At 52.4% G+C, this 26238-nt stretch overlaps 1 protein-coding gene across 1 annotated transcript in view; it reads right to left on the bottom strand.

Annotated features, from left to right (window-relative positions):
- IMMP2L (inner mitochondrial membrane peptidase subunit 2) overlaps positions 1–26238 on the bottom strand; it is a 461183-nt gene that overhangs the window by 420199 nt on the left and 14746 nt on the right. The window contains exon 3 of the mRNA XM_079785593.1: positions 9240–9376. Within this exon, the coding sequence (XP_079641719.1) occupies positions 9240–9374 (135 nt within the window). The 5' untranslated portion in view covers positions 9375–9376. The remainder of the gene's footprint in view (positions 1–9239; positions 9377–26238) is intronic.

The following is a 26238-nucleotide window of genomic DNA, read 5'->3' as shown; positions in this document are numbered from 1 at the left end:
TCAACGCTTTACCTCCCAGGTTCCCAGAGACGACATCAAAACCACAACCGCTTACATAACAAAGTCTGCAAGTTACGAAGCTCAGAGAGCACTGAATCTCGGGGTTTCTACCTGTATTTCAAAATGCAAGACTGAGCTGCATGCTCCTGCTCACGGTCAAGGCGATTCCCAGGGGTGATGGGAAAAAGACAAGGTCACGGGCATTACCAACAAAGAACCAGCCAGGCTGGCCGCTGCTCTGCCCTCTTCTCTCCGTGACTCCGTCCCCGAAATCTGCTCCTCCGCATCCGCCGTGCGGCACTCAGGGCAGAAACCCAACACCGAGCCCGGCCACGTGGCGCAGTGGTTGAGCATCAACCTCTGAACCAGGAGGTCAGGGTTCGATTCTTGGTCAGGGCACAGGCCCGGGTTGCAGGCTCCATCCCAAGTAAGGGGCGTGCAGGAGGCAGCCGATCAATGATTCTCTCTCATCATGGATGTTTCTATCTCTCTATCCTTCTCTCTTCCTCTCTGAAATCAATAACAATATATTTTAATAAATAAATAAAAATTTAAAAAATCCAACTTCTGATCTTCAGTTGATAAGAAAATTATTTTCGTTTTCTTCCTTTTGGGGGGAAATTTTAAGTTATATAAAAAGGAGGTGATGGTATGCTTTGCTCTGACCTAGTATTATATTGTTCACGCTAAGAAAGTCAGGAGACTTCAACAGATATTAATAAGTTATGCTAAAGCTAGAAATAGATCTGAAGCCTGCTTCTGAACCAGTGCAGACGAAGCAGGGCTTCATGCTATCTCCAATCCCAGACTCTGCTGAAGGCGTCTTATTCCTCCTACAAACTAACATTATTGTTAGGGTACCCCAAATTCTCAGCTGTGTCTAAGTTGAAATCATTCGGCAGTCTGGGGGGAATTTATGTCTTGGTTTAGAAAAATAAAACTCCCCTAGAGAATTAAACCGAGACATAATAGATGCTTTACCTTGTAAGATTTAGCCCAGCCATCAATCAGTAAGTGATATTATTCTACTAGTTCTGATTTTCTATAAATTTCATATTAATGTTTTCTCTTATTCATTTTTTAATTAAAAAGTTCATAGCCACCCTAGCCGGTTTGGCTCAGTGGATAGCGCGTAGGCCTGCGGACTGAAAGGTCCCTGGTTCAATTCCAGTCAAGGGCACATGCCCAGGTTGAGGGCTGGATCCCCAGTGGGGGGCGTGGAGGAGACAGCTGATCAATGATTCTCTCTCATCACTGATGTTTCTATATCTCTTTCCCTTTCCCTTCCTCTCTCTGAAATCAAATACACACACACACACACACACACACACACACACACACACATACATATACACTGAGTGGCCAGATTATTATGATCTCTGAACGCATAATAATCTGGCCACTCAGTGTATATCCTATATAATAAAAGGCTAATATGCAAATTGTCCCCTCAACCAGGAGTTCGACCAACAGGCAGGCCGGCCAACCAACCATGTCCCCTCCCCCTGGCCAGGCTGGCCAGACCCCACCCATGCACGAATTCATGCACCGGGCCTCATACACACACACACACACACACACACACACACATATACGTATACGTATATGTATATATGTATGTATATACGTATATGTATATGTGTATATATATATATATATATATATATATATATATATTTAAAGTTCACAGCCCACAATTTGCTACCCATCATCTACTGACATGAGCTGGTTTGAACCTCACTCCTTTGGGAGCAATTCTTCCAAGTGTCTCACACAGAAAGAGCACCCGCCATGCCCAGATACAATCCACGATGTTTCACTTAAATCGTGTGCTTTTCAGCGAGCTGGTTGCCAAGGGCTGCCGTGAGGAACCGAGAGTAGCCCTCAGCCTCCTTTTGAAGAGCCATTGTCTCAGAGAAATGCTTGCGAGTGGCCAGGAAAGGGGGGGGGGGGGGGGGGGGCGGTGCTATTGGTTACAAATTAAGAGGAGAAACTGAAACAGTCCTATCTGTTTCAAACTTCGCCCCTTTCAAACAAAGTACAGTTTTACAAGTGTATCCTCTGATTATAGAAACATCCTCATTATCAGATGCCACGCTTCTGAAGGCTCGCGATAAAATGGTCTAAAACACCATCTCCCTCCCTTGCTGTTCTGGGTCTCTGCTCAGAAGAGACCTCTGGAGCAGAGGTCTCTGGAGTCCTCGAATGTGCCTCCCGGGGAGCACGCTCAGATGGACGGCAGCTGCACCCAAGTCTGCACGCAGCTCTAAGCTGGCAGCGGAGCATCCTTCCGTAAACGGTGCTCATTACCCTCAGCCCTTCACCCCTGACCCCTCACAATGACCACCCACCTGATTCAAAACTTCTTCAACCTCGCGAGGTGATTAAAACCTAGAGTCATGCACACAGGACACTGGAGTGCTAGGAGGAGAAATTCCAACCACAGAGCACTGTGGGAAATTATGCTTATGAAGTCCCAGGTACATCTGGCACGTCAAGAATAAGTGTGGAATAATGGGCTCCTCGCACCTGCTCCGGCTCCCCGGGGCTCCCCACGGAGCACCTGGCCTCACCGTCAGGTTCCCATTAGGAGCGCATCTTCAGCTCTGTCCTGGCCGGGTCACCCCCACCGACCAGACAGCCTGGCAGCCTCCGTCTGCCCCCCTGGGGAGACCGGGCAGGGCCCACCTGGGGAGACCCAGAGCTGGAACAGAGATACGGACTCTTCACACGTCCAGCTGAAAGGACAGCAGAGAGCAAGGATCCCCCTGCCCAAGCATCCCTGAAGCTGTGAAAACTCATTCCCACTCTCACCCACTCATCCCTTCGTCCTGGGAAACCCACTGAACTCCAGCTCCTGCGGGCACTGCGCTTCCCAACGGGATTCTTCACCCTTGAAAACCCAAATGGGGATCTAACCACATTTTCCTCGGAGGGTGAAGAGCTTTTCTTAAGAAATGAGCTTTGTTCAGCGGTGAAGACCCGGGGGAGGGGGTGGGTAGAGGCTGGGAGAGGGGAGTAACAGGGGTAAGGGAGACATCTGTAATGCCATCAACAATTAAAAACACACAGAAAGCAAACCTGCAGGGAGCGGATGTGAGGCCAAACACGAGCTCTAACAGGTCACGCCCGGCATGTCCCACCTGCTGCACCTTACAGCGTTAGCTCTGTGTTAATACTTTCATTTATTACAACTTTATTGTGTGTTTTTAATAAATAATGACTTTAACACAGTCGCAGTACAATCATCAGACTCAACAGTGTTAACAAGAATTCACAATAAAGCCCATGTTCCCTCTTTAAAAAATAAAATAAAATAATAAACTTTGTTCTAATCTCATCCCCTTAGTTACAGACTTATGGTTTTCTTCCTCCTTTTGACATTTCTGCATGAAATTTTATTCACATAAAAATAAGTTGTATTTTTAGATACTAAATTCCTTGATTTTTCTTTGAAAAGCAAGCCTTTCAAGCTATGTTAATAAAGATTTTCAATGGACCTCTACCCTATTAATTTAAATTGAAAGTACAGTGAGTCGCTAATTTTTCATCCTCCTAATCTTTAATTGTATTTCCTGTGTACTGTGGAGTTTTGCGGCCACTCTCATGTATTGCTATACAAATAAAAATCCGTATAAACTATTTAAAAGGTAATTTGCCTAAATGTCTCTAAAGCCTTTAAAATGGGCTCTCCTTAGAGCTGGAAGTGTCCTATTTAGAAAGTTATCCTAAGGAAATAATAAAAAATATGTGCAAAGATGTTCATCATATAACATTTATAATAGGCAAATAGTTGAGCCAACCTAAATAGCAATAATAGGAAACAGATTAAATTAGCCATGGTTAAACCATGTGATCTATGGGTAGTAAAAGCTATTCTAAAGAACAAAATACACTGATGAACAAAATAGACCCAGAGACATAGAAGCATGGAACAGACTGTCAACCCTCAGAGGGAAGGCGGGGGTGGGTGGGTGGTGAGAAGAAATTAACCAAAAAACTTGTATGCATATATGCATAACCCATGGGCACAGACAGAGGGTGGGGAGGGCCTGTGCAGGGGCAGGCTGGAGAAGGGTCAATGCGGGGAAAAGGAGGACATATGTAATGCTTTCAACAATAAGGATTTAAAAACACATTTTCGGGAGAAAACCACCTTGCAGAACATAGTTAAGGATATGTGGATATGTTTCTCAAAATAAATTAGGTTAAAATGTGATCAATAAAAATGCTGCCCTGACCGGTTTGGCTCAGTGGATAGAGTGTTGGCCTGTGGACTGAAGGGTCCCAGGTTCGATTCCAGTCAAGGGCATGTACCTTGGTTGTGGGCACATCTCCAGTGGGGGGTGTGCAGGAGGCAGCTGATCGATGTTTCTCTCTCATCAATGTTTGTAACTCTCTATCCCTCTCTCTTCCTCTCTGTAAAAAATCAATAAAATATATTTAAAGTGAATATTGTTCTATGATATCTGGAACACAGGGATCATTCAATACTTTTTATTAGAACTACATTATAATATCTTTAAGATAACTAATTCTGGAAGGCAATCAAGATTGTTTTTATTTTGTGTATTTTTCTAGATTTTCCAATCAATACACAATGCTTTAGAGTAAAAAGAAAGCACTTGTTTTTTGTTTGTTTGTTTGTTTGTTTGTTTAAGGGGAAAAGCATCTTACTTTTAGATCCCGTTATGACAAATGTATTCCAAGTCTGCCTTCTTCTTGGGCAAGGTCTTTCGTGGCTAAGCAGCCCTTTAATTGAGATCGCTCGACTGGAAGGCTAAACCCTACAAACGTCCTGGCTCAGTGTGACGGCTCAGGAGCACTGCCGTTAAACACGTGTGTGGTGCTTTCTTGCTAACAAAACAGATAGTGAAATCCCTGTTCAAGTTAATCGTTCAAATTAATCATGACCAGAAACAGATCCTGTATAATCATGACATGTAAAAGTTATATAGATAAGCATTTATAACTAAGAACAAGACAGACTGCTGTTTGCAGTACAAGCTACGTGGATGCATGTATACACTGTCAAAGCCTAAACTTCCTCATCAAACCGAACAGGGCTTTCTGTCCCCGGGGAGTCCTTCTCCACGGCCCAGAGGAAACCACCCTTCTCTCTGATGTGTCCTCCTGACCAAAGAGAAGTTCATGGTGAGCCTGACCCACGTGGCCTATGAACCAGGAGGTCAAGGTTCGATTCCGGTCAGGGCCCATGCCCGGGTTGTGGGCTCAATCCCCAGTAGGGGGCGTGCAGGAGGCAGCCGATCCATGATTCTCTCTCGTCGTTGATGTTTCTATTTCTCTCTCCTTCTCCCTTCCTCTCTAAAATCAATTTAAAAAACGTATTTTTTATAGAGTTCATGGTGAGATGTGTAGCAACAGAAAGGAAGTGGTTCGTCAAGTAAAAAAGGCTTTTAGGAGGCCGTCTGGATGGTTTCTCCAGATATGCATAACTCAACGAGGCCACATTCCCCAACCCCGCCATCGCTGACGTCACTCGTGCAATGACTGTGGACCAGGCTGTGGAGATGAGACCTGGGTTTCTGACCTGTTAGCTCCTCGTTATTGACTTGGATGCTGCATCACATGGAAGAAAAAAACAGCCCCGTTGTAGCAATGCCAATATGTATCAATAGAAATGGTGCCCAGGGGACCGCGAAGGACATGAATCGAAGCTTTCGGAATTCAAGGGCTCAACTGTGTAGGGAAAGCACTGTGGCGGATGCAAGAGACAACTCCACAGATCCTTCTATTCCTTGCCCACTGCTACAAAACAGACTCAAGCAGCACTCACTCCCCACCCAACACAAACGCCATGCATTGCTCTGGATTCTGCAGTGCAGCTGCGCTTCGCTGGGCGGTTGGCTAGCCAGCGACTCCCGTCTGAGGTCACGGGGCGGCCGCAGTCCCGGGGCATTGAAGTTATCACTCACCCACGGTCTCGGCATCACATAAGCCGGTTGCTCTAAATACAAAACGGTCTATTTGAACCCTCTATTAACGACAGGCTGCGCAGTGACATAAAACAGGCAACACCCCAGCGGGCAAACGCCTGCGGGGAGACTTTGAGACAAAGGTAACGAGGGAGGAAGCACCTGGGGGAGCCAATGAACGCGTCCGCATTGCCTCGCAGTGGCCTGCAAAGTGGGCCCAGCCCCTGGACGGGACCGGGGCCCGAGCCCAGCATCCGAGGCGGGCGGGGTGGGCCCACCTGTGCGCCTGGCACCTTGGAAGTCCAAACCCGGCAGGTAGCATCGCCCTCCCTGGTTCCGCGTGAAATTGTGGCACATAAAACACAGTACGTCTCTTTTCTTGAGAGTCTATTTGCATCGAGCGCCTCAGAATTGAAAATAACAGTTATGGTCTATAATAACTGTTGAATATTAAGCCCATGGGAGGATTCAAATTTTTAATAGAATACAATAAATAAACGTGACAGAGAGAGAGCACGCGAGTCTCTTTGTTTGCTTTCTTGACAGCACATTTCATTTCAAACTCAGCAGGAAATGAGAATGGCTAGAGCCAGGTGGGAGCCTCAGAGTTTATTGCAAAGCGGCTCCCCTGGGGTCACTGGCAGGCCGCGGGCAGGCCAGGCGGTGGGGAACCGATGGGTGTGCTGTGGAGGAACCCAGACCGGGTGCTGATGAAGCCCTGACTCCCCGCCCGTCCCTAGTTCCCTTGCACACGCTCCGGCCTTTCCCTGAGGCCGGGGCGGAGCGGACTGCGCGGCGTGTCTCACGAGGCCCCCGGCTGTGCACAGGGCGGGGCAGGCGGTGCGCTGTCCAGGCCGATGCAGCAGCGCGGGCCCCGTGCTCCCCGCGAGCCCCCTCCTGACTGTGAAGTCTGCGGTGGTGATGGCCGAGGCCGGAGGGACCCTGCTGCGGGCACCCACGCAAATCAAGTCCCAAGGCCGGGCGAGTCCGAAAGCCATCCCCGCGCCTGGCCACTGACAGCCTCCCCCACACCCCTTCTCGCTGGAGCTCCCACCGTGCGCTGCCCTCTCCATTTCCTGAGTTAACCTCAGGCTGCACAACCTGGCGCTTCTTTTAAAAAAGGAAAGGCCCCGTGCACAGTGGCCGGTCAGCAGCCAGGGGGACCGTCAGGAGGCCTGAGGGGAGGGAGGGCGTGTGGACAGTCATTAACTGTGGTCATGCGGCTCTTTGGCCCCTTGAGTGTGGCTCTTCCACAAAATACCGCGGCCTGGGCGAGTCTATTTTGAAGAAGTGGCGTTAGAAGAAGTTTACGTTTAAAAAATTTGGCTCTCAAAAGAAATGTCAATCGTTGTCCTGTTGGTATTTGGCTCTGCTGACTGATGAGTTTGCCGACCCCTGGTCATTAACCAGCAGCTCCTGCCGCGGCCCTGGGAGTCGCTCGTCCAACCCAGGGGGCCTGCCCCCGCTGCTGTGTTTCAGAAAAGCGAACGTTTTATCCATTCCTACTTCCCACAGAATTACACCTTAAAACACCTTGTGTTCATGTCTGACCTCCCTTCAAGGAGCTGCGACTACCCACACTCGGTCGTCTAGCAGACACGGCACGAACCGTAAGTCGATCCTGGAACCTGAGCTACAGAAGGACCATCGCGGGAGGCGGAGGCCGCGGGTGGCTGCGGGCGGGACCTCGCGGGGCTCCGCACAGACAGGCCGCAGACCTGTCACCGGCCACGGGAGGCCCCGCTGGGGGGACCCTCCACCGCAGCCCTCCCTGTCCCGTCTCCTCCTCACCGGGGCTCTGGGCCTCTCCTGCAACCCCTCCCGGTGTCACCTCCAGCACCCAACTCATCTGGTCTCTCCTTTCCTCTCCGTCTCCGTGGCATCTTGTCCCGGCTTCTTGCTGGCCTGCCCTCCCTCCCTTCACACTGCAAACCGGGAGAGAAGACGCCTGGGCTCCTGCCCCCACGGCGGAGCAGACCACCCAGCCCCCACCCTGCGGGAAGGGCAGGCCTCCCCGGCCACAGAGGCGGCACGTGCCCTGCAGTGCACGGGGCTTCCAGGGACCTCCACGCCCTGCCAGCCCGTCTAGTACTCGCGTCCTTAGATAAATGTGAGGACAGGGCTTTTCCCCCACATTCTGCGGAACCCCGAGTCTAAAGCACGTTCCGCTCATCAAAGCTGCGCAGCAGGAAGATGTCCCCAAGCATGCTGCATTCATCACTAACCACCCCTCACCCCTGCAATTTCTCCTATTCCCCCCACCATGCTGCATTCATCACTAACCACCCCTCACCCCTGTAATTTCTCCTCCTAGTTCCCCCACCATGCTGCATTCATTCATCACTAACCACACCTCACCCCTGCAATTTCTCTTATTCCCCCCACCATGCTGCATTCATCACTAACCACACCTCACCCCTGCAATTTCCCCTCCTATTCCCCCACCATGCTGAATTCATCACTAACCACACCTCACCCTGAAATTTCTCCTCCTATTCCCCCAACCGTGCTGAATTAATCATTAACCACACCTCACCCCTGCAATTTCCCCTCCTAGTCCCCCGCACCATGCTGCATTCATCACTAACCACGCCTGTATTGGCCCAGCCGGAATGGCTCAGTGATTGAGCATTGACCTATGAACCACTGGGTAATACAGCTCAACAGAGTGACCGACTCTGACCCAAACCCAGCCTGCATCTGCACGAATAATTTGGTCTTAAAAAGATATTTAAGTATAGATTCAGATATAAATAACTGAAATGGCTTAAAATCCCAAACCAGATCCACAAAATACGACGTCATTCAGTAAAATTTCTTTAGATTCTCCATTTACGCCCTTGCTGGGTGGCTCAGTTGGATGGAGCATCCTCCCCCCGTGCACCAAAAGGTGGTGGGTTTGATTCCCAGTCATGCACATACCCAGGAGTGACCTATGTTTCTCTCTCTCTCTCTCTCTCTCTCTCTCTCTCTCTCTCTCTCTCTCTCAAATCAATAAACTATCCAGGGGGGAGGATTAAAAAAAAACTTATTTAGAATCTCCATTTACATTTCCTAAAGAGATATACAGATAGGTAGACAGATACAGATAACAATCCGGTAATTATTTCTCTTCGCCTCTCCTCTGATTGTGACTTACGTTGGAAAACCTAATTTAAAAAGTCAGGGAAGTTAACCTTCACTTCAAGGTCTTTCTAACGCCTCTCCGGCCCCAGCACAGAAGTGACACGGAGAAACCGCGTCCCCGGTGCGTGAGAAAGAGTGGCGCGTGTGCTGTGAGAAGGAAGGCGTATTCACGGTCACCTGCATGGATGCTCCCTCCACTCGCGCCACGCAGGCCACCCGGTCGAGGAAGGTCACGGCCACCGGCACTGCCACGAAGAAGCCTTTACAGAAGGCCTTGAAGTACCGTCTCGCCCAGCCTTGCGCCGGCGCCATACCTGCCAACACAGAGCAAAACAAGCATGAAACGACGTATCCAACAAACATCAAAAGCGGCAAAAAAGAAAGACGCAAAAAACAGCCCCAGAAAAAATAAGAGTTTAAGGAGAAGCCACCTCATCTCCATATATTTCACACACGTCCCCGTAACCACTGGAATAAACGTGACTTAAAATCCCAGAGGGGAGCACATTCCCTCTGGGTAACTCTTTTCAGTAGCTCAAGTCCACTTGGTAACTTCAGTGGGAAATGTTTCCTCACAAGCAATAGGTAGGGGGAAGAAAGCATTCCAAAAGCAAACCCTTTCCTGCGGCTGAGGATTCCGATGAGATGCTGCTCATACCCTGACCTGTTCTCTTCCACCTAATAGAAGTGTCAATGAGACACTTCAGTGGCTGCCCAGCCTCCCTTGCAGCTATGTGCAACCATGTGATTAGGTTTGATGAATGGTGTATAAGCAGAAGTGACATACTCCCACAATGCACCCTTACAAGGAGCGTGCCCTCCCTTTACTGTTGCTCATTTCATGACACCTGTGATAACGAAGTGGTGACAGGAGCAGGAGTGGCCTTCTCAAGTTCAAGATGGCAACCCAGCTGGCATGGCTCAGTGGTTGAGTATCGACCTTGAACCAGAAGGTCACAGTTCGATTCCTGGTCAGGGTACATGCCCAGGGTGCAGGCTCGATCCCCAGTAGAGGTCGGGCAGGAGGCAGCCAATCAATGATTCTCTCTCATCATTGATGGTTCTATCTCTCTCTCCCTCTCCCTTCCTGTCTGAAATCAATAAAAATATATTTTTAAAAAATACATATGGCAGAGCCACAGAATAAAGGGAGCTGCCCCCTGGTGGTCAGTGCACTCCCTCAGGGGAAGCTCAACTCAGCCACAAGCCAGGCTGACTGTCCTGCCTCCTTGGCAGCGCTAAGGATGTCTGACTGTGGCTTAGGCCCGCTCCCTGTGGGGAAAGGGTCTAGGCCATCAGTCGGACATCCCCCGAGGGCTCCTGGGTTGCCAGAGGGATGTCTGACTGCCAGCTTAGGCCCGATCCCCCAGGGAGCAGGCCTAAGCCAGCAGGTGGACATCCCCTGAGGGATTCCAGACTGCGAGAGGGCACAGGCCGGGCTGAGAGACCCCCCCCCTGCCGAGTGCACAAATTTTCATGCACCGGGCCTCTAGTGTACATATAAAAGTATGTAAAACAGAATATCACTTGTATTACTGTTTTAGTCCTTCAACAAACACCTGATGTCACTTGTATAGTTATTCAAGTTTAGAGCGAGACTGGAGAAAAGCAGGCTTATCAAACGGCTAAGAGTGGTGAAGTCTGGATGCTGGGAATTCCGGGTGAAGAGGGAGACTACTTTCTTCTTTGAACTTCTGTTGGTTTCTGACATTTAAAGAGGAAGGAGAATTCACCCTAGGAAGTCCCGCTGGTATAGAGATGCTATGGGGTAAGGCCAGCCTCTTTCCCAACCCACCTCCTCAGCGCGCTCTCTCCCCGAATCTCAGCAGAACCAAGCCCCCTGGGCAGGGTTTCCCCACTCGTGCCGAGATCAATCTATTTCACCGATGTGTTACGTGGCCATCGCAGGCCAGGCCGGACACGGCCTGCTTCTGACAGCTTCCTGAGGTCTGGACTTAGACACCCTGACTTTTCTGCTCACCCACAGGAAGCACTCTCCTTCACGCAGGAGAAAAGCGCTGACCGTTCACATTTCAGCGAACCTGAGGGCGTGCGTCCCGGTCTCAGGGAGCCAGCGAGCTGGCTTTGACCACGCGAGCCTGGGCTTGCTTAAATAGTAAACCCAAATGTGTTTACCGATCAGGTCCAAGAGGCTTAGACAACTGGAGGATTTAGACTCAAAACAAAAACAAAAAGGACGGGACAGATGCAAATTGGAAGACAGGTTTCTGTCCACCTGTGATTCTTAGAACAAAAGCAGCAACGTGACAGGATGAAAGGACCAGACGTGTCTCCCTGCAGCTCCCTGGGCCCTGCACGCCCGGACCTTCGTTAATAGCTGGGGACACCAGCAGACCCACACTGGGGATGCGTTCCCGTAGGACCGTGGTCGGCAAACCGCGGCTCACGAGCCACGTGCGGCTCTTTGGCCCCTCGAGTGTGGCTCTTCCACAAAATACCACGGCCTGGGCGAGTCTATTTTGAAGAAGTGGCGTTAGAAGAAGTTTAAGTTTAAAAAATGTGGCTCTCAAAAGAAATTTCCATCGTTGTGCTGTTGATATTTGGCTCTGTTGACTAATGAGTTTGCCGACCACTGGTGTATGAGAATGCCTCGGCGTCCCTGCTAGGAGGCAGCATGCACGACTGCGGAATAAATTTTTCAGAAATTAACCTAAGCTGCAGAAATGCAGATTCCCAGAACTCTGAGCCTCCCCTCTTCCCCATGTGCTCTCCCCTCCACGCCGCCTCTCCCTGCGGTCACGGTGACCCCAGCACACAGCCCAGCGATGGCGGCCGGGGCCCGAGGTGGCCCAGATCCAGCTGCCTGTCTGATCGGCTCACTCGGGGCCTCAGTTTCCTCTTCCGTCACCTCGTCCATAAACAGAAAGGCGCTGGCTCCCATTCCTCAGGTCCTTCTGTGCCCAGCGTCCTGCATTTCTATCCATTTCCTATCGTTTCTGCAAGACGCGTGCGGATACTGAAACCGAGAAAAGCACCCCGACTGCGAATAGACACAAAGTCGCCTTTTAGGTTTGAGATGTTAAGTTTCAAAAAAAGAAGACTTTGCTTTAATTTTTTTAAAATATATGTTTATTAATGTCAGAGAGAAAGGGAGAGGGAGAGAGAGAGAGAAACATCAGTGATGGGAGAGAATCGTTGACCAGCTGCCTCCTGCAGGCCCCCCACTGGGGACTGAGCCCACAACCCGGGCCTGTGCCCTGAGCAGGAATCAAACCCTGACCTCCCGGTTCATAGGTCGACGCGCAACCACTGAGCCACACCGGCTAGGCAAGACTTTGCTTTTAGGAAACAACTAGTTTAAAAGGGAAACAGAAGCTGGCACTGCGCAGGTCGCGCCCAGGAGCGTGTTAAACACGGAGGGGCGAAGCTGCTGCCCTTCACACCGCGTGTCCCCCATCCCACTGCGGCCCAGGGCACCCCGGCTCCCACACCCAAGTCCGGGCCAGTGGCTTCCTGCTGAGCCTTTCTCCAAGAACGGGGGGGGGGGGGGGGGGGGTTCTGGTCTGAAGGTGAGGTTCTGCCCCAATCCAAGGGCAAAAACAAAAGCGACCGTGCACGCAGGTGGCCGCCACTTTGAGGGGCTCAGCGTCCCCGCGCAGTCCCGCCCGGCCTGCCTGGGGAAGGACACCTGTCCCCCATGAGAACAAAGCACTTTCAAGCTGCTAACTGTCCCCGAATCCTGAGGAACCACACACGGATGGAGGCCTGAACACACACCTCCCCGCCGCGGCACGCCAACGAGGGGGCGGGAGGCCTGCGGCGTCCCCGTTCTGCTCACGCGAATGCACGTCCCCTTCCATCACGCGGCCCGATCGTTACTGGGATGGTCTGGGCCAGTGGTCGGCAAACTCATTCGTCAACAGAGCCAAATGTCAACAGCACAACGATTGAAATTTCTTTTGAGAGCCACATTTTTTAAACTTAAACTTCTTCTAACGCCACTTCTTCAAAATAGACTCGCCCAGGCCGTGGTATTTTGTGGAAGAGCCACACTCAAGGGGCCAAAGAGCCGCATGTGGCTCGCGAGCCGCAGTTTGCCGACCACGGCTCTAGTCAGTGACCCGTGGCGCTGGAGCCACCCTGGCGAGAGGGGCCCATCTCACCTGCGACCTCATTCTCCTCGCAGCCACCTTCGGCTGCAAACGTCGCGCCTGAGAAAACTGCGCTGAAGCAGGAGGCACCCCTGGCTCGTCGCTGAACTCCTGAAACGGAGGCTGTTTGTAAATGAGCTTTCAGATGGCGAGAGATCCCGGTCGCCCCTCGGCGTGCCCCTGACAGCGAGCTTCCCGGCGATGGCGGCCTCCACCTGCCCCGGGAGGCCCTGCCCCTCCTCCCGCCACCTGCTCGGGATGGACCGCGCAGGAGTTCATCCGAAACTAGTCTTCCACTTGCCTCGTGTCCTTCCTTAGCGACATGAAACCCTTCATGAGCCACTACTTCCGTGAGGCATCCTGAACAAGAGCCGCAGCACTCCGGGGGCCTTCCGAGCGGGGTGCAGGCCACCCACCTGTGAAGGATCCTCTCCTCGTCTCCAACAGACACCCTGGGCCTGCACTGACAGCGACGCTCCCATCTCAGATCTCAGCCTTACCACGCCATCCGTAGACTCCGCAAAAAGAGTTTATCATAAAAATTAACAGGACAGGGAACAGCTTTCTGTAGAATGAGAAAAACCCTGGTAGGCGGTCCCCATTAGCCAGCAGAGGACGTAGGCTTTCTGCTGTAGTAACCACGGACCCTGGATTTCCACATTATTTCCAATTTAACGCAAAAGCGTAAGTGCCATCATTAAGTGCAATTGAAGGGGACCGTGGACTTGACGCCAACAATGCAGCAACTGAAATTCGTGTCAATGAAACCACCAGGTACTTATCTGCAACCTAAACACAGCAATTAGGGGACTTTGGATCATTTCACCATAAACCTGTTTCTTCCTGAGGCAACCATATCTTCAACTGGCAAGAGATCATATTTCCAGTATCAGAATACTTACTGACTAGCTAAAAAATTAACATGAAAATAAAAACACCGCGTTATGTAGCATTTAGGCTGTGTGTGACATTGGTTTTAAAAAAAAATTAAAAGAAGCTGTAAAAAAGCATCCTTCTCAAAAGAAAAATCTCAAAACCATGCAAAAGTCAAAACTAAGAAGTAAGAGTGACACAGGGAAATAAAAAGATGGTAACACTGAGACCCTAACACAAGAGGAAAGTGGGCGCCAGGCAACAACAGGAATGCTGGGAAACACCCCTGGAGAGGCCACGTGGTCCGCCCCCCAGGCTCGTCATCCAGCATCCCAGGGGTCAGCCCCGCCCCTCACCGACCTCCCGTCTGGCCAACTGTCTAACATGCTTCTACCTGTTTCTTAATTCCTTTCCACAGCAACCCTATTCCCCCTGTCTGCACGAGGGCCTCCTTCGGCCTCCGCAGTCAGTGGAATAGGCATTGTATTTTAATGACGAAGTTGAATGTTTCATTATTAAACTTTCTCATTTTCCTGCAAGGCTATTGCTTCACTGTGTAAAAATAGCGCCAGCAAACAGTTCAGTCTTGTTCCTCGTCTGACACTGTAACAGCTAAGGAAAACGTTTCTTCGTTGCCGTTATTTCCAATGGAAAGATCATTAAGTATTTTGACCCAAAAACAGAGATGGGTGTAAGCAAGTTACAGTATTATATAAGGCTTAAGGTAACAATGTTATCCTTGAATTACATAACTTTTATTAACTAGATTTTACCACAGGTCATTTCAGGAATTCTGAATATTATAGCTGTAGCCTAGCTCCTCGGCCTGAATAGGCAATGTTTTTAAATTTATTTTTATTGTAGACAGTATTACAGATGTCCCCCTGCACCCAGCCCCCACCCTACCCCTGGCCTTCACCGCACTATTGTCTGTGTCCATGGGTTATGCATATCCTGTATAATAAAAGGCTAATATGCAAATCGACCAAACAGCAGAACGACAGGTCACTATGACATGCACTGGCCACCAGGGGGCAGATGTTCAACGCAGGGGCTGGCCCCTGGTGGTCAGTACACTCCCACAAAGGGAGTGCCACTCAGCCAGAAGCCTGACTCACAGCTGGGGAGCAGGCCTAAGCTGTCAGTTGGACATCCCCTGAGGGCTCCCGGACTGCGAGAGGGCTGAGGGACCCCCCCACACACACACACACAGTGCACGAATTTTGTGCACTGGGCCTCTAATATGCATATAAGTTCTTTGATTAATCTCTTCCCACTCCCCAACCCCCTCCCTCTGGGATCTATCAGTCTGTTCCATGCATCCATATCTCTGGACCTATAACCAATGTTTAAAGAACGTGATTTCAAGGTCTCATGGAAAACCTATCCTGACCCCTACTCTTCATGCCTCAAATGTGTTGCTTCCTTTCCCAGACTACAAATGCCTGTAGGTGAATCAGTGTAAGACACCAACTCAAATTTAAGTCAAGAGAGCAAGAGCCAAAACATGGCTCTTCCCTTGATCAGGGTTGGGGAAAAGAAATAGGAGGGTTTCTCAAAATAAGCAAGGCCACCAGACCCTAAGGGGCAAAGCAGGAAAGACAGGGTCACAGAAAGGTGGGCCTGGGAAACGCAACGCGACGGCACACAGGCCAGCGGGGACTGTTACTGTTCACAGGACGATGAACGTAAACCTTACAAACACAGGCTCCCCGGGCACGGACGCACACCAAGGCCTGGTTAAGTCGCCTGTCACAAACGGGACCTGTCCAAACCACGCTGGGAAGTTCTGGAAGACTGCCCACAGCCCCCCCCATGGCAGCTGGTGTCCACCGGGAGCTCAGACCGCAGCAGGCAGGCTCCGCCCTGGATGAAGACGCAAGCCATCGCCTGGCCGGTGTGGCTCAGTGGTTGAGCGGTGACCCATGAACCAGGAGGACCCGGTTCCATTCCCAGTCAGGACACAAGCCCGGGGTTGTGGGCTCGATCCCCAGCAGGGGGCGTGCAGGAGGCAGCCAATCAATGATTCTCTCTCATCATGGATGTCTGTCTCTCTCTCTCTTCCTCTCTGAAATCAATAAAAGCATTTTTTAAGCCAGAGGAGAAGATGCACCCAGCGGAAAGGGAAAGTAACGATGACTGAGACTGTGGACGGTGCCTCTAGACCCTCCCGCTGGTAAGTGCCCACGCACACAGCACACACACTTGAAACGCAACAGACACCAGGCTGGCCACGTACAGTGTGTTTTTAAACAGAAGGCAGCGCAGAGGTCAGAGTACGAAGAGGCTCCTGGCAGGGGCGAGGGCAGATGGGACTCTGGACCTGGGGCACAGAAGGCCGGGGACCCCTGGGGTGCGGAGTGTTATTTGGGTGCTCTCCCACATGAAGGCCTCGTTTTGACCTTGCCTCCTTGCTGGGACATTAGGAGAGTCTGTTTAAGATGCCTGAGAAATTTCACCAACTTGGGGCGACATATCTGCCAATGAAAGCATTTAAAATTACTCATGGAAGTATGAAATGGGGGAAATATTTAATGCTATAAGCAGGCGTCAGCAATGAAACACAGTGAGCCCTACCATCACTCCAAAGCAGTCTCAGAGGCTGGGGCGATAAAGCGACTTCGAACGCCCCAGATTATTACCATTGCTGTGTGTACCTATGTTTAGCTATTTGACCAGTAAGAGCCAACAGCCGCCGTCCAATCCAGTGGAGCACAGCATGATGGGACATTCCACCAGTTGGGCGTGGCTCTCTGTGAATCGATGTGTAGAAACTGTGCTATTCCTGTGTAGAAGCTGTGATATGCCGTGTAGAAGCTGTGATACTCCCATGTAGAAGCTGTGATACTCCTGTGTAGGAGCTGTGATGCTCCTGTGTAGAAGCTGTGCTACTCCTGTGTAGAAGCTGTGATATTCCTGTGTAGAAGCTGTGCTATTCCTGTGTAGAAGCTGTGATATTTGTGCAGAGCGGACATGCATATGAATGGAACAAAAGGGAGCTGTGTGGTTTGAAATATCCCTTGCAGGACCCCTTCCCAATGAGGAGCCCGTCCCCATCTCCTTAAGAAAAAGCAAAGTGTGTGAGGCCGCAAGAGGGTGGTCTCCCCGTCTCTCTCTGGGACCTACTCCTAGGCAGGCCTGCACCCACCATGGGGACAGGGGGCCCTGGCAGAGCCCCGCCCCGCCCCGCCCCTCCATGGCCAGCAGCACCGGGGCCAGCGGGTGAGGGAGGCCCACAGCCGTGCCTCCCGCCTGGATTAAGCCTTCAGAGGGCTGGGCCTGGGTTGAAGTCTGAAGTTCAACCACAAGAGAGACGCTGAGCCCGACTGTGACCTGAGCTGCTCCTGAATGTCTGACGTGGACATGGAGAGGGAGCAGTTTAAACCACTGAGTGCGGGGGCAGCTAACTCTGCAGAAATAGCTAACAAAACAGTAAACCCAGAGAAGATCCAAAGACACAAAGGTACTTATAAAGATATTAATGGGGGGGGGGGGCAGAAATAACAAAGGATTTTGAAATAACTAGCCACAATTTAAAGGGGGGAAATCATCACAGAAAGGTAACTTCCGCATAATTCAAAGATAAATATAAAATTAAAAATATAAAAGGAGCCCAGTCGGCATGGCTCAGTGGTTGAGCGTCAACCCATGAACCAGGAGGTCACGATTCGATGCTAATCTTAGAAAGGTCAGGTGCAGAAGAAAATGAACCAAAATGACGACAGCTGTATTTACAGGCAGCCAAAGGATTTCTCCTTTATCCTACACTTTTCCATATTATGTAAATTCGCAATGCTGGCTATATATTATCTTCACCTCCTAAAGCAAATTAGCATCAGCTTTTGTCTGCTACAACAGAGATTTCTTAAATGCAAATTAGCTCAGCCCAAGCTGGTCTGCTCAGTGGTTAGAGCATTGGCACGTAGACTGAAGGGTCACAGGTTCGATTCCCAGGGCACATTCCTCTGGTTGCAGGCTCCATCCCCAGCCCAGAGCAGGGTGTGTGCGGGAGTCAACCAATCTAGGTGTCTCTCTCACTGATGTTCATCCCTCTCTCCATCTCCCTCCCCCTCCTCCCTCCCTTCCACTCTCTCTCAAAAAACAATGGAAAAATGTCCTTGGGTGAGGATTAAAATAAATATATAAATAATAAATAAATAAACAAGCAAACATAAATAAATAAAATTTTAAATTAACTCATAGGCAGGACAATGATGTCCGTTGTGCTGGCTTATATGTTATTTTTGCCAGCACATAAAGGTTTTTTGTTTTGTTTTTTAAAATATATTTCTATTGATTTCAGAGAAAAAGGGAGAGGGGGAGAGAGATAGAAGCATCAATGATGAGAGAGAATCATCGATCGGCTGCCTCCTACACGCCCCACACTGGGGATCGAGCCCACAACCTGGACATGTGCCCTGAATGGGAATCAAATCGTGACTTCCTGGTTCATAGGTCGAGGCTCAACCACTGAGCCACACCAGCTGGGCTAAAGGCTTCGATACCATCAAGAGCAAGTTTTCTCAGACTTAAAGGGAAAGTCTCATTTAGTGGCTTCAAGACTTCCACCACCTCCGTAAGTTACCTGAGGAGGCTCGTGCAGATGGAGACATGCACACTATTTTTCTGTGTAAAATAAAACTGATAAGTCAGCACCTGGGATCAGATTTTTTAACTTTGATGAAGTTAGTCGTTGTTAGAAGTGGATGACTTTAATGGACCCCCAAGTGGAAGGAGGAACGTCAGGACTGGGGGCCGCCTAAAGCCATGATGCTGGCTGTCAATTCCCCTGGTTTCAAATCATCTGTTCCGAACCCTGCTTTCCCCATAAGCCCTGTCACGTGTAGGCCACGCCCTCGCAGGACTGAAGGTTTTCCAGCGAGGCAGCCAGGGATTAACAGAGCAACGCCGATGCCAGCCTGTGTAAAATGCCAAGACAGAGAGAAACACCCCATGAGTCAAAAAGGAAAAGAAACATTAAACTTTATTTTAGTGTCGCAACGGTTTCTAATGGAAGATGGGAAAGACAGGACCAAACGATCTCATTATCCTGACGCATCCCACACATTCTCATTACATGTCATCCACGCAAAGACACGGCCTTGCCTGCCACACGCTCACACGCTAAACAAGACAGAGAATTAAGCAGGCACCACTGCAGTGGATGGAGCAGGGGCTCATCCAGTCAGCTCCCTGTGTGCGTGTGCGTGTGCGTGTGAGTGCGCATGTGTGTGTCACAATCAGAAAGGATGTTTATTATTTCTTTCGCATGGAAGAGCGCTGGGAGTGGGCAGTCATACTCACCCTCCATTGTCCACCATGGCAACTCACCTGTCATCTTTCTTTAAAAAACAAAAACCACCCATACTTTATTGCGGTATAATTGACATACGAAAAGCAAGCTGTGGATATTTAATGTATACGAGTTTGGAGATCAGCATACACTATGAGACCGTCACCACAATCTGTTCCATAAACATACCCAGCACCTCCACAAGCTAGCCCTATTAACTTTTGAACATAGTATTCATCGGCTGGGCTGCGGTGGGAAGGGGGGGGGTGCAATGAGGGAACCCGTTTTGTTTTAGGTACTCTGTAGGCCTGAGCAAATGTGGAGAGGTGGTGGCTGGGGGCCAGGTGTAAAGGGAGAGACACATACTCAGAGGGGGTCGAGGAAGAACCTTCTGGAAACCTAGACGCAGAGACACCCCCGAGGTGGGACTCTGGTCGCTGGGCTCCTCAGAGGGGTTTGCTCTGGGCGGGCACAGGTCCCGGAGGAGCCGGGCCATCGGGTGCCGCCCGAGTGAAGACATGCGGGAAGGAGGAGCGCCCACGGAAGGGGCCAGTCGGGCGGCGCTCCTGAGGCCAAACCCGGGGCTCTGACCACCTAAGGGTCACCGTCAGCCATGGCCCTAAGCCGCCAAAACCGCCGCTGGGCGGACTGCTCTCAGAAATGAGGCCTCCTTAAAGAGCTGGGGGTCCCGCTTCCAAGGGTAAATTAGCCTGTGGTCACTTTAATCTGGTGTAATAGCATGAAAGTATCTTCCAACGGATGTTTAATAAAATGCAAAATATCATTTTTAAAAAGTGTCCGTGAGGGTCCTTCTCAGGTGGACGCGGAAAAGGAGGTCCCGGGGTGCAGGTACAAGTGGCTTCCAGCGCCTCACCCACCTCCTGCGCCGCTCCCCAAGCGCACCCGCTGCGCTGGGCAGGTGAAGCCCGCCCCCGCCCGCCCTGACGGTCACACTGCACATCCCATGGGGGCGTGAACCTGGGAGTCCGTCCTAAAATGCAGAGTGTGTGCCTCCCAACGATTTAAGACACGCGATGTTCTGTTAATGACCCTCAGTCCTGTGGTCAGTGGTCGGACCCTGTGGGTTCGCTAGGAGACAGCTGATGCTGACATTAGCTGAGCCTAGAGGATGCTGGGAGACGCAGAGCAATGACAGCCAGAAACAGAGGCCCGAGCCGGCGCCTCTTCCTGGGGGTTATTCCTCTCGGGTCAGTGCTCTTGCCCTGGGCACCTGGCCCCCTGGCCGCGGGCAGACCCACCGGAGACCCTCGGGCGCTGGGCAGGGAGCACCGGCCTGGGAGTCGCTCTCCCCGGGGCCGGGGCTAAGCGGCCAGAACAGGACCATCAGGAAAGCAGAGGTCAGAGGGAGGCCGTCGGATGTCACGGTGGAAAGAGACCCGCAGGCGCCCCGCTCCCGGCCCCCTGCCCTGGAGAACGGCTCCATCACCCGCACGGATGTCAGCCCGGGCGCCCTCTCCGGGAAAACACCATGCACCACCTCCCGGGGCTGCCGACCTGCAGCGACGCCCCTTTCTACGCGACTGTCGGGCTCCTCGCACTTAGCCACACGGCTCCTTGAAGAGGTCCCCGTGTCGCCACGGCGACTGCACCCAGCCGGGCGGTTTCCAGAGTCCGCCCTGCTCTCACTGGTCCCCAAGCCTTCTTCTGCCCTCCGTCTCCATCACGCTTCCCACCTGTCCTTGTCTTAGCCAACTCTTTTCTTTAATCCATTTCTATTGATCTCAGAGAGGAAGGGAGAGGGAGAGAGAGACACACATCAATGATGAGACCCATCGATGGGCTGCCTCCTGCACGCCCCGCACTGGGGATGGAGCCCGAAACCCGGACATGTGCCCTGACTAGGAATTGAACCCTGACCTCCTGGTTCATCAACCACTGAGCCACACCAGCCGGGCTGGCCAACTCTTACCATCCGTCAGGTTTGCTGAGCTGTCACTCCACCAGGTGAGTCCGAATGAGATGCCCCCTGGGGGTCCCCCACAACCCTCCGCCCCCCACCCCCCCCACCCCTAAGCGTAGCGCTCCTCTCACCGGCCCTCACCCGCACCTCCAGGCGCTGCGCCTTCTCCCGTGAGGTCCGCCGCGCTTGCTCACCCGCCCCGAAGGAGTCCATGTTCCACACGGTCTTACTGAAGCAGTGACTCAATCCCTTCCAATCGCCACTAAAAAGGATGTTTAATTTTGGCAAGCTAACCCCCAAAGTTCCTGTGCGTGTAAACCAGCCGTGTCACACTCGGAACGTGATGGGCACGGTGGAGGCGTGGACGGAGGGGAAGGCCCGGCCCAGCCACGTGCCACAGGCCGTGCTGTGTGTGAGCGCACATGTGAGAGCACGTGTGAGCGCACGTGTGCGCGGTGCCTGCGTCCACCCGCTGTCCCCGGCTCCCATCGATGCTGTGCTTGCAGGCGCAGACACTGGGAAGAAAGTGGCCTGGAAACTGTGCGCACAGCGACCAGCAAGAACTGTGTGTGCGCACAGCGACCAGCAAGAACTGTGTGCGCACAGCGACCAGCAAGAACTGTGTGCGCACAGCGACCAGCAAGAACTGTGTGCGCACAGCGACCAGCAAGAACTGTGTGCGCACAGCGACCAGCAAGAACTGTGTGTGCGCACAGCGACCAGCAAGAACTGTGTGTGCGCACAGCGACCAGCAAGAACTGTGTGTGCGCACAGCGACCAGCAAGAACTGTGTGTGCGCACAGCGACCAGCAAGAACTGTGTGTGCGCACAGCGACCAGCAAGAACTGTGTGTGCGCACAGCGACCAGCAAGAACTGTGTGTGTGCACAGCGACCAGCAAGAACTGTGTGTGCGCACAGCGACCAGCAAGAACTGTGTGTGCACAGCGACCAGCAAGAACTGTGTGCGCGCACAGCGACCAGCAAGAACTGTGTGTGCACAGCGACCAGCAAGAACTGTGTGTGCGCACAGCGACCAGCAAGAACTGTGTGTGCGCACAGCGACCAGCAAGAACTGTGTGCGCACAGCGACCAGCAAGAACTGTGTGCGCACAGCGACCAGCAAGAACTGTGTGCGCACAGCGACCAGCAAGAACTGTGTGCGCGCACAGCGACCAGCAAGAACTGTGTGCGCACAGCGACCAGCAAGAACTGTGTGTGCGCACAGCGACCAGCAAGAACTGTGTGCACACAGCGACCAGCAAGAACTGTGTGCGCACAGCGACCAGCAAGAACTGTGTGCGCGCACAGCGACCAGCAAGAACTGTGTGTGCGCACAGCGACCAGCAAGAACTGTGTGCACACAGCGACCAGCAAGAACTGTGTGCGCACAGCGACCAGCAAGAACTGTGTGCGCGCACAGCGACCAGCAAGAACTGTGTGCGCGCACAGCGACCAGCAAGAACTGTGTGCGCACAGCGACCAGCAAGAACTGTGTGTGCGCACAGCGACCAGCAAGAACTGTGTGTGCGCACAGCGACCAGCAAGAACTGTGTGTGCGCACAGCGACCAGCAAGAACTGTGTGCGCACAGCGACCAGCAAGAACTGTGTGTGCGCACAGCGACCAGCAAGAACTGTGTGTGCGCACAGCGACCAGCAAGAACTGTGTGTGCGCACAGCGACCAGCAAGAACTGTGTGTGCGCACAGCGACCAGCAAGAACTGTGTGCGCACAGCGACCAGCAAGAACTGTGTGCGCACAGCGACCAGCAAGAACTGTGTGTGCGCACAGCGACCAGCAAGAACTGTGTGTGCGCACAGCGACCAGCAAGAACTGTGTGTGCACAGCGACCAGCAAGAACTGTGTGCGCGCACAGCGACCAGCAAGAACTGTGTGTGCGCACAGCGACCAGCAAGAACTGTGTGTGCACAGCGACCAGCAAGAACTGTGTGTGCACAGCGACCAGCAAGAACTGTGTGTGCGCACAGCGACCAGCAAGAACTGTGTGTGCGCACAGCGACCAGCAAGAACTGTGTGTGCACAGCGACCAGCAAGAACTGTGTGCGCGCACAGCGACCAGCAAGAACTGTGTGTGCACAGCGACCAGCAAGAACTGTGTGTGCGCACAGCGACCAGCAAGAACTGTGTGTGCGCACAGCGACCAGCAAGAACTGTGTGCGCACAGCGACCAGCAAGAACTGTGTGCGCACAGCGACCAGCAAGAACTGTGTGCGCACAGCGACCAGCAAGAACTGTGTGCGCGCACAGCGACCAGCAAGAACTGTGTGCGCACAGCGACCAGCAAGAACTGTGTGTGCGCACAGCGACCAGCAAGAACTGTGTGCGCACAGCGACCAGCAAGAACTGTGTGCGCACAGCGACCAGCAAGAACTGTGTGCGCGCACAGCGACCAGCAAGAACTGTGTGTGCGCACAGCGACCAGCAAGAACTGTGTGCACACAGCGACCAGCAAGAACTGTGTGCGCACAGCGACCAGCAAGAACTGTGTGCGCGCACAGCGACCAGCAAGAACTGTGTGCGCGCACAGCGACCAGCAAGAACTGTGTGCGCACAGCGACCAGCAAGAACTGTGTGTGCGCACAGCGACCAGCAAGAACTGTGTGTGCGCACAGCGACCAGCAAGAACTGTGTGTGCGCACAGCGACCAGCAAGAACTGTGTGCGCACAGCGACCAGCAAGAACTGTGTGTGCGCACAGCGACCAGCAAGAACTGTGTGTGCGCACAGCGACCAGCAAGAACTGTGTGTGCGCACAGCGACCAGCAAGAACTGTGTGTGCGCACAGCGACCAGCAAGAACTGTGTGCGCACAGCGACCAGCAAGAACTGTGTGCGCACAGCGACCAGCAAGAACTGTGTGTGCGCACAGCGACCAGCAAGAACTGTGTGTGCGCACAGCGACCAGCAAGAACTGTGTGTGCGCACAGCGACCAGCAAGAACTGTGTGTGCGCACAGCGACTAGCCAGCGGCTGACGGGGCGCTTTTCCTCGGAAAGCAGGGCACAGCCTGGGGCCTCGGGCAGCAGAGAACAGGAACCGGGGAGTTTCCATCACCCCCTCCACTACGAGGACTGAGACGTCTCTCTTTTCCCAGGTAACAGCTGGCTCTTAGGAAGCGTTTGCCTGTTTTCCCTAACGCAGCGGTGTGTTGTTTTTCCGTCTGTGCGCTGGGCCCTGAGCAGCTCCGGGGCCAGAGGGGCTGCCCCAGCGGCAGAGCTCGGAGCCCGGCCCCTGCCCCCATCAGCGCCGCGCGGCTCGCCTGTTCCCGTTTCTGTTTCCGATCGTCGCATTGCAAAGGAGCTTTTCCTGGAGGAAGGCTTCCCTCCACCAAACTAAGAAGAAAGTGATGAAGGAAAGGCTGAAACCACGGCCTCAGGGAGCCCCTGTGGCCGGAGGCCCACGCTGTCCAACCCGAGCCCCGACGCCTTGCCGGCTCTTGTTCAGCTGAAGCTCATGGCCGCCGGCTCCCGCCTTCCCTGAGCTAAATAACAAATGCCACCTGAACGCAGAGACGCCAGGCAGAGAGCACCCTGGGCTTTGGGAAGAGTGGTTATCTCTGGGGCAGCTGTACTTACCTTGCCATGTTTAATGGCTTTATTTATGGACCAATCTTCACGTTAATGATTCACAACACAGAATACCCAAATACCGTCACCGAACCACAGAGAAGCCCCCCCCCCCCCCCCACCAGCCAGCTGCTGCTGGTTTCTGTGCTGTGAGCGAAGATCCCGTCTCACTTCAATCATTTCCTAGTAAAAACACCATCGGTGGGAAAACCACCAAACTTCCATTAAACTAGGAACGTCAGCTACTTGCCAATAAAGACACAAAAGAAGAATGAGGTGGCTGAAACCAGGGGGGACCCCACCACCCACAGCCTGAAGACGGTAATGAGAATGGCTGTGCTGGGGCGCACGGGGGAGTGATGAGCAGAAACGGGGACCCTCCCCCCCACCCCCCGCAGACACCTGCAGCCGGCCGCCGCGCAGAAAGCACTGCAGACAGCAGTGCAGACGGCCCCCCAAGGCAAGGCGGCGGACACCCGCAGGCCCCCAGCTCTACGAAGTCATACGTCAGGTGAGCCTGACTCATCTAGAGCTGAACATACAATGGGGAACCTCCTTTCTCAAACTTAATCCATTCGGAAGGCTGTTCAAAAACTGAAGCACTTTTTCCCGTTAGAAATCTGTAAATTGAATTAATCCGTTCCAGACCCCTAAACGATTCCCTGTTCTAACCTTTCTTATACACAGTGCATGTCTATTGTACCGTTTGATCCATAAACACGTTAAAAAAAAAGAAATGTACAGTAAAAAATGGAAATTTAACAATAATTATAAGCAGCAAGAAAATAAAAATAAAAAATATGTACAGCACCATTTCCCGAGACGTTAGCAGTGGTAAAGGACTGAGATTCCTGCATTCTCTCCTTCGTCCGTCACCAGAGAGACGCGTGGCTGGCGCGTGGCTGGCCCCACGGGCGTCAGCCTGAAAGGGCTGTCAGGTTGAGAAGCTAACTGTCCGAGGTGGGAGACGTTCAAGAAACGGGGTTCCCCTGTAATTATGCGTGAGCTCTACGGAGGTGAGCGTCAGCAGCCTAATCGTCCCCTCTGACCCGCAGGGCCCACTGGCAGCTCCGAGCTCCCAGGCGTGGACCAGCCACACCCTCCTCTGGGCCCGTGTTGTCCCTTATCTTCCCCCAAACCAGTGCGGCCTCCGAAGGAAGGACCCGCCTCCCTCCTCCCCACGGACCCTACGGGCCTGAGTGCTGCCGAGCATCCACGACGCTAGCCCAATAGGTTTGACTGGTGGTTTAATTTGACTGGCACAGGCAGCTCACATCGCACCCACGTACAGTGCTGACAGAGCGGGAGTTTGGTTTCATGGTGTCAGATTCCATTCCATTAAATGCCAGTCAAGAGCAGGGCAGGCCGGCCCTAGCCAGGTTGGCTCAGTGGA

The sequence above is a fragment of the Cnephaeus nilssonii genome (assembly GCF_951640355.1).
Source record: "Cnephaeus nilssonii genome assembly, chromosome: 12".
NCBI classification, from domain to species: domain Eukaryota; kingdom Metazoa; phylum Chordata; class Mammalia; order Chiroptera; family Vespertilionidae; genus Cnephaeus; species Cnephaeus nilssonii.
Note: the sequence above shows the minus strand (reverse complement) of the source record. Positions and strands in the feature narration are given on the sequence as shown.